Below are 8,454 nucleotides of genomic sequence, written 5' to 3'. Positions count from 1 at the left end.
ATCCACCATTGGGACTGTAGCTCAGGTCTACACTTATAGCAATCAATTAAGTTAGCTGCCATCACCTGGAACAACAGTTCTCCACCCGCTCAGATGCAAATCAAGAAATAAAAGAAATAGCTTAATCCAGCACTGTAATTCATAGACAGTATAACATACCTGACACATACTTTTTAAAAATATATATATATTATTGACTTTTTACAGAGGGGAAGGGAGAGGGATAGAGAGCTAGAAACATTGATGAGAGAGAAACATCAATCAGCTGCCTCCTGCACACCCCGCACTGGGGATGTGCCCACAACCAAGGTACATGCCCTTGACCGGATCCGAACCTGGGACGTTTCAGTCCGCAGGCCGACGCTCTATCCACTAAGCCAAACCGGTTAGGGCTGCCACATACTTTAAAAAAAAGTACAGAATGTCCTTATGTAATACATGGGGAGATAGCAGGTAAGAACTTACGTGTAAGGATGCCGTGCTACGAGCACATCTGTATGAATGCCACTAGGCGGGAGACTGCTGGATGATTCAGTGAATTGCATTGCTTGCCCCAAAGCCTCCACGTATGCAGGAGCCATAAATGTGGACCCCTTGGCGTGAGTTAAACTTGGGGACACGAGGAACAGCCCTGCCACTGACGACAAGAGATCCCAATAACAGAGACCAACCCTTGACGAAGTGCTTATGGCGAAAAGCAATGCACCTTCCCCCACTTTCCCAACAAGCGCGTTCCCGCAAAAATCGGTGTGTATTTCAAGCGCACCCAAAACGTATGTATTTTTGTGTTGGCTGCTTCTGCTTTGGTGTGCCTGCTTTCAGGGGTGAATGCACAGAGAAGGGTCGCGCCTGGCCTAGCTGTCCAGGGAGAAGTGTGGGCGCCAGAACAGGAAGTGCGGGGTTGAGGCCCGGCGCCCCCTGGTGGTGACAGCAGGCGACAGAGGGATGCGGCAGGAACCGCAGCCGGCCTGCAGAGCGCGAGAATGCGCACGCCAGGGCAGTGCACGCATGCGTACACGCCAGCCCGGGAGCGCGAAAGAGAGAGCGGGCTCCCACCCACTTCAGGCCCAGGCTGCAAACCTCGAGGCTCGGTGAGGTGGTGGCTCCAGGCGGCTCCTGCACGGATAGGCGGGCCCTCCGATCGTAAGTGTTTTCCGTATTGCTGGCGGACGAGGCCGGGCGCGTTCGGGGGTATGGCCTTTGGGCCGGTGGGCTTCTGGGGTCCGTTTTGAGGTGAAGCCGGGCGCCGCTCGGTTGAGTCGCAACATTTGCAAAACGATACATCGATATTGCAGACGGTCTAGTCAGCCGAGCGACAGCGCACTGCACTTACGTTTTCTCTTCTTTTAGGGCCCCCACTTTGTATCATAATGCAAAGAGCTTTAGAGCGAGCTTTGGACTATGCGGACCGTGGCATTAAAAGCGCCCAACAGAGACCTCCAAAGAGGAAATCCTCATCTACTGAGGAAAAATCTCTGCATGAAAAGCTGTATGACATATACGTTGAAGAGTGCGGGAAAGAGCCCGAAGTCACGGAGGAGTTGACGAGAAATGTGCACTTGCTAGAGAAGCTTGTTAAGAGGGAGTCCTTGCCCTGTTTAGTGGTCAACCTACTTCCAGGTGAGAAGGAGTATTCGCTGGTGCTGCGGGTAGAAACGAAAGTTTATTCAGAGATGGTTCTACTGCCTTATGAGGAAAGGGACTTTCTTCAATACTTGGATGCTGAGGAACTGTCTCCTGATTTGGTGGATGTCCTGGAAAAGTCTCAGGTTAACGTTTTCCAGAGCGGGTGTGTCATCACTGAGGTACGGGACTATAGACAGAGCACGGACTCGGACCGCAGTGGTTACCAAAGCAGGCATGTTCTCTTACGCCCAACGATGCAGACATTAGCTTTTGATGTACACTCCATAACCAGCGATAAACAGATACGGACCCAGGAAGACAAACTTTCACTTGAGAGCCAGCCGATCTTAGCTACCGCTGAGCCCCTGTGCCTTGACCCTTCTGTATCAGTAGCCTGCATCGAAAACAAGCTGCTCTATAACAAGCAAAAGATGAACGCTCCTGCAACGAGTCGGAGCCTACAGAATGATTCTGCAGCCTCCCTGAATCCGCAGCCGGAGGTGTCTTGCAGCCCACCCCCTCCTGAGCTAGGAGGATGGGCTCGGGAGCAAAAAAGCGAAGAAAGTCAAGCAGATCTGCTGGATGACCTTGACATTTTCAAAGATGAAAATTTTGTAGATCTGTGGGAACAGCTACCCTTTGACTTGGATTTCCCTTCAAAAGTGGATATGGACAAATATGCTGAGGAGGAGTTTGTCACATACGATGATGCACAACCAACAGACTGGCCGGACCTGGAGGCACAAGATGATTCTCTATTTGGATGTCAAGTTGGCAATCTAACCGAGACAACAAAGCCGGCCGTCATGCAGTCTCTGAATGATCCATTTATCTCTGGGCAAAGGCCACGTAGAAAAGTCAGATGTGGGAGACAGATGTCTCACCTCCACTCCTCCACAGATGACCATTCCTATAGTTTCACGCCTGGGTCCAAGACTGGTGCTGTGAAAGCAGCCAGAGAGTCCGAGGAAGTTGGGAAGAAGAGGATTTGTCCAGTCAGGGTGCCACAGGGCTCCAGTGGCTTCACCAGTCTCAGCCAGCTTTGTCCAGTGAGAGCAGCAGAACAGCCTCAGGCCGTGTCCATTCCGTCCGCAGTACTGGGCAAGGGAGGCCAACACACACCTCCAGCCATCAGCCTTCCCGGCAGCTCAGGAAAGAGCTCCTTGGGTAAGCCTGTTCCTTCACAGCAGGCAATCCGGGTTTTTCCATCTCGTGCCCCTGCTTGGCAGCCACCAAGTCTTCCCCAGAAATCTTCTGTGGAAGTGAAACGAGTTCGCACACTTCCTGCAGCCACCGTGTCTTCTGCAGGCGCATCCCACATCACCCCGGTCATCCAGGTCAAGGCCACCTGCACTGACCCCAAGGTCATTCAATTGATTGGCCCTGTACGCATAGTCCGGACTGTGGTGAGAGGATCCAACCCCGTTCAGGGCTCTCCCCGTGGGGCCAGGGCCCCTTCAGGAGTGAAGCCCAGCAGCCTGCCCTCAGGAGGCCAGCCACAGAACGCAGGGCCGGCGGCGCCACAGGCTCCTTCTCAAGGAGGCGTTCAGTATGTGTTAGGGAACCTTTCAAGCCTCAGGCCCGTAAGGGTTCTCTGGGTCCCACAGGGTTCGGACATTTCAAACATCCTGCAGCAGGCCCAGCAGCCGCAGCAGCTGCTCTGCCACTTGATGCCACAGCAGCCACAGCCGCAGCCCGCCACTTCTCATCTGCCGCAGCCGGTGGTGCAGGTTTCCAGGGCGCAGGGTTCCAGCAGTCAACCGAAAGGCCTACCCGCTCAGCAAGCTGCTGTCATTAACCTCAATGGCGTCGGAAGTGTTCTGCAGCCCCAGCAAGCTCAGTTGTCTCGGCCCGGCTCTGCCCAGACAAGGCCTGGGCAGAACCCTGCCCCGCGGCTGGTCCAGCTCCCGTCTGCCTTCCAGCAGCTGCCACAGTCCCAGCCGGCGCAGTGGAGAGTCGTGCCGCTCTCAGAGGCTGTGGCGACGGCATCAGTCCAACCAGCTCAGCCAGGTGGGGGCCAGCCGACAGCCGGCCCGGCCACAGGCAAAGGAGGCCAGCCCAGCACTCCCAGATGCTGAGTCCTGCATTGCGTTCTCTCCTTTGAAAACCAAAAGAGCATCTACCAAAGTGAGTTCTGAGATTTGCCTTCATTCGGGGTTCTTTTAATGTGTCAGTATTTTCAATTTTAGATCTGCAGGTTTTAGATGGTCAATTTTAGAAGCACAACCCGTGGCTTTTACATAGAAGTGGGGGTGATTTAATGACCTGGGATTGTTTTGCTTGCATTATTGTTTTGGTTGCTGCTGCTGTCACAGTGATTTCTATTTTAATGTTCTAAAGTGTATCAAATCCACACTTGGCTCAGTTTAACCTCCTGAAGCCTCCGGTTTTCTGAATTAATTAACTTGACAGTACTGATAAGGTTATATTAATTTACAAGATGAGTGGGTTTTTAAATGTTTGCTGCGTTAAGCACATCATATGAAATGTGCCATCTTAAGCACTTGAAAGTTGCCTGTTGTGCAACAGGTCCCTGCCATTGTTTCATCTTGTCAGAGTGAACCCGGACCCTCCCTGAGCGCCAGCTGCCGCTCCTGGCAGCCAGCTCGTCCGTTTCTGTTTCCATTTCTGTTTCTGAGTCCGGTGCTTTAGACACGTCCCGGGAGGGCAGTCACACGGGAATTGTCTTCCGGCTGGCTTCTGGCACTTGGTCTGATGTCCATCCATGTTGTTGCGGGCGACAGGAAGGGCACAGCCTTTCAAACGGTTTCACTGTACATGGTATAGACTGAAGGGACCTATGAAATGTTAGCAACATCTTTCTGCAGAATGTACTTTAGTATTTGCTCATTTAGTTCAAATGGTTCTGGCGCCGCAGTGTATGCGAATCAGTGGTTACAAATGTCTTTATTAAGAGTGTTGAGACGACTAAAAATGATGTTTGTCACCCTATGTGGAGGACATGGGAGACCTCCCAGTGTGCAGGAGGGGTTCGGGCAGAGCGGCGGGCGCGGGCCGTGTCGCGGGCCTTTGGGAGGCTCTGTGCCCCAGGCGCCCACCACAGAGCCCAGCTCTCCCTCCAGGCTGCAAGCAGGCCTGGGAAAAGGCGTTTCTGGGATGCCGTGTTTTCTCCCTTTATGCAATCGTTTCTAGTTTTAGAAGTGTAGCTTATTGCAGAAAAGTACATAGGTAACCATTTGGAAGTGAGTTTTATTTGTTTGCCTTTCAAGTTTTAAAAAAAATATGTTTTTATTGATTTTAGAGAGAGAGAGGAAAGGAGAGAGAGATAGAAACATCCATGAGAGGCAAAATTGACGGCCTCCTGTACGGCCCCCACTGGGGATCCAGCCTGCAACCCGGTATGTGCCCTGACTGGGTATGGAACTGGTGAACTCTTGATTCATGGCCAGACGCTAACCATTTAGCCACACGGGCTGGGCTGCCTTTCCAGTTTTTGGGGCCTTGTTCGAGTGTGAAGGGGAACCCGGCCCCTTCTCTTTCTTTTCCCTCCCCTGGCTCACTGAGCAATTGTCCCACAGTCCTGCTCCCGCAGCTCTTTTCTGCTTCTGGGGTCTTTCAATGGGCCTCAAAGGATGCCTGAACTTTTCTGGGGTTTCCCCCCCCCCTTTCTTTTTATTGAGATGTAATTCGCATAAGAAACAACTCGGGTGAAGTGTATAATTCAGTGGCATTTACTAACGTAGTGTTTGCTGCCACCATCCCTGTTGGGAAGACATTTCATCACCCCAAAAGATCTCTGTAGCCCTTAAGCACTAGGTTCCCATCCTCCCCTCCCCCGCCCCAGTAACCACCAGTTTGCCTTGTGTCTGGACGGACTTCCCCAGTCTAGATGTTTCCTACGAATGGAGTCACAGTGTGTGGCCTTTTGTATCTGGCTTCTTTTTCTTGTCATAATGTTTTTGAGGTTCATCCACGTTGTAACATGTATTGGTACTTGATTCCTTTTCATGTCTGAGTGATATCTGGTTCTCTGCATATGCCACATCCCTTTATCCATTCTGCATTGATGTGCATTTGGGTTGGTTCCACCTGTTAGCTATCGTGGATAATGTCACTTTGAACACTGTGTACAGGTTTTGTGTGTCTGTTATATTTTGCTTTGTTACAACTTGAAGGGCAACCTGTCCACATAAAATTTGTTTTTCTAAGTACACATGTATGTTTTGCCCTAACAAAAGAAGGACATTGGGTCTGACAGTTCCAAAAGAGATGCCTGAAGGGGCAGGTCACCGGTGAGTCTTACTCTTGAAGTCAGCTGTGCTCATGTGCTACGGATCCTGATAAGGAAAGATTTTTGATCGACTTCAAACAGACACCTCAACTCTGTCCTCTGAGTGACACTGTGCCCATTCGAGCTTCTGCAGCCCATCCTGGACATCTTCGGCCATGGTACCCGCACTCTGAAGAAGTGAACCAGTGCGATGACCAATCACAAAGAAGAGTTTACGCTCGGCCTTGGGAACCAACCAGAGACCTGAACTCAGACTCTCCCCAGATTTGATGAATTTCTTCCCTTTTGCTGCTTGTGCTTGCACTGCCTTCCCAGTCAAGCAAATAAATTTAGTTTTGTTTCAGAGAACCTTTTGTGGTCTTTGTGTCCTATGTGTCCTTCTAATGATCCCCATACCAACGTAATATTATGCAACTGCCATAGCAATGTTGAGGAAAGCGTATCACCCTTGAAGTAAAATCCCAGAAAAATGTACTGATTCAAACAACTATGTAGGGCGGAGTCCCATGTCCCTGGTATTGTGTTAGGCCCTAGGTGGGATGGGGAGAATACAGATACCAACGGAAATGAGAATACCTCTTTAGAATATAGATCGTGTAATTTTATACTTCAGCAATTTTAGCTAGATTCCTACTATGATGAAGTCTCAATGGAATAATGAATGTTACACATATAAAGATGAGTATACAGTAGAGAGAATGGGAAATAGAAGTCTCAAGATTTTAGTGTCTGTCACCCTGCTGCAAGTCAGAGGGCAGAACACAGACCAAAGTGATAATGGGAAGAAGCTTCCACACAGAAAAGTATTGTCCACCCCATGAAATCCAGGTATGTCTATCTGCATATAGAATTTGTATTTATTTATAGACTAATGGCCTGGTGCACAAAATTCGTGCACATTAAAAGGGGATTAATTAGCCCTGACAAGTGTGGCTCAGTGGATAGAGCGTCAGCCTGTGGACTGAGGGTCCCGGGTTCGATTCCGGTCAAGGGCATGTACCCTGGTTGCGGGCATATCCCCAGTGGGGGGCATGCAGGAGGCAGCTGATGGATGTTTCTCTCTCATCATTGATGTTTCTAACTCTCTATCCCTCTTCCTTCCTCTCTGTAAAAAAATCAATATATTTAATAAATAAATAAATAAATAATAAAAGGGGATTAATTAGAGGAAATAATTTAATATTGCTATTTGCCCTTTCTCTATAATAGAAGTGTCAGAGATGAAAGAAAACTAGTAAAATGTATATGAAAATCTTCCTCCTGTCAGAGTCTGGGGATCACCACAGGACCCAGAATCAAGTCCCTGCCCATCCACGTGCGCCTCAAAATCACACGAGACCCAGACCCAGCCACCCCCCCCCCATTGGGCTAGATCCAGACCCGGCCGGTCCCACCCTTATCAAGCCCCGCCGGGCAGGTGGCGCAGCCTCAGGTCCCCCATCAAGCCCCACTGGGAGGGGGGGCACAGCCTCAGGTCCCCCGTCAAGCCCCACTGGGAGGGGGGGCACAGCCTGAGGTCCCATCAAGCCCCACCAGGCGGGGGTGCGGCCTCAGGTCCCCCGGCCTGGCGCCAGGGTAGGGGGCGTGGCCTGAGGTCCCCCATCAAGCCCTGCTGGGCAGGGGATGTGGCCTGAGGTCTCCCGGCCGGGGGCAAGGGGAGCAGCCTGAGGTCCCCCGTCAACCCCCGCCAGGTGGGGGGTGCGGCCTCAGGTCCCCTGGCCTGGTGCTGGGACAGGGAGCAGCCTGAGGTCCCCCAGCCCAGCACCGGGGCGGGGGGCACACCTTGAAGTCCCCTGTCAAGCCCTGCTGGGTGGGGGCATGGCCTGAGGTCCCCTGGCCTGGCGCCAGTGTGGGGGGTGCGGCCTGAGGTCCCCTGTCAAGCAGGGGGGCGGGAGGCGGGGTGCACAGGCATGTCCCTGCTGATTGCTTGTTAAGGCTCATTACGGAACTCAGCCTCCGCTGTGGGTGCAGCAATCTTTGTGGTGGAGTGACAGTCAATTTGCATATTCCCTCATTATTATATAGGATGATAAGTTTAAAAATCTATTATTTCATTCTAGATTTCTGTCTTAAAAAATTTGAGGGAAATCACCCAATTCTCCTAAGAAATTTTTCTTTATTCTTGAAAGTAACAGAAATATCTTAGGTTCCTTGCTAGACAGATTGTCCCCCAGGGTCCCATTCCCACTTCTCCCACCTTCTAACGGATACCAATATTGTCTTTGTTTTTTGCTGTGTGTTGCTCCTGGAAGCACCATGACCACCTGTTTATTAGAGAAAGCTGAGTTTATTCTTACTGGTAAGGGAGAGGACAAGCCTCACAGAGGCTTAGTAACATTTCAGTTAGTTGTGTATCTTTTTCCATAAAATCTAATGAAACAATCCATCTCTAGGACCTCAGGATTTTATCTGCAGGGAAAATATACATAGCCGCTTTAACGGCATTTTGAAAAATACCTAGGCTCCATGGACAAAGACAATAGAGTGGTGAAGGCCTGGGGTGGAGGGTAGAGGGTGGGGGTGGGTTGGAGGGGGTCAATGGGAGGGAAAAGGGGGATATGTGTAAGAAAGGAAAG

At 50.8% G+C, this 8,454-nt stretch overlaps 1 protein-coding gene across 1 annotated transcript; it reads left to right on the top strand.

Annotated features, from left to right (window-relative positions):
• The first annotated feature begins 1,370 nt into the window (after nt 1-1,370).
• LOC129148828 (transcription factor SPT20 homolog) lies at nt 1,371-3,704 on the top strand. The gene has a single exon (XM_054714947.1). The coding sequence runs from the start codon at nt 1,371-1,373 to the stop codon at nt 3,702-3,704; it is 2,334 nt and encodes a 777-aa protein (XP_054570922.1).
• The last annotated feature ends 4,750 nt before the right edge of the window (nt 3,705-8,454 follow it).

The sequence above is a fragment of the Eptesicus fuscus genome, chromosome 1 (assembly GCF_027574615.1).
Source record: "Eptesicus fuscus isolate TK198812 chromosome 1, DD_ASM_mEF_20220401, whole genome shotgun sequence".
Classification (NCBI taxonomy): domain Eukaryota; kingdom Metazoa; phylum Chordata; class Mammalia; order Chiroptera; family Vespertilionidae; genus Eptesicus; species Eptesicus fuscus.
Note: the sequence above shows the minus strand (reverse complement) of the source record. Positions and strands in the feature narration are given on the sequence as shown.

Coding starts and splice junctions, on each gene's coding strand:
- LOC129148828 (XM_054714947.1), top strand. CDS start 1,371: ATGCAAAGAGCTTTAGAGCGAGCTTTGGACTATGCGGACCGTGGCATT.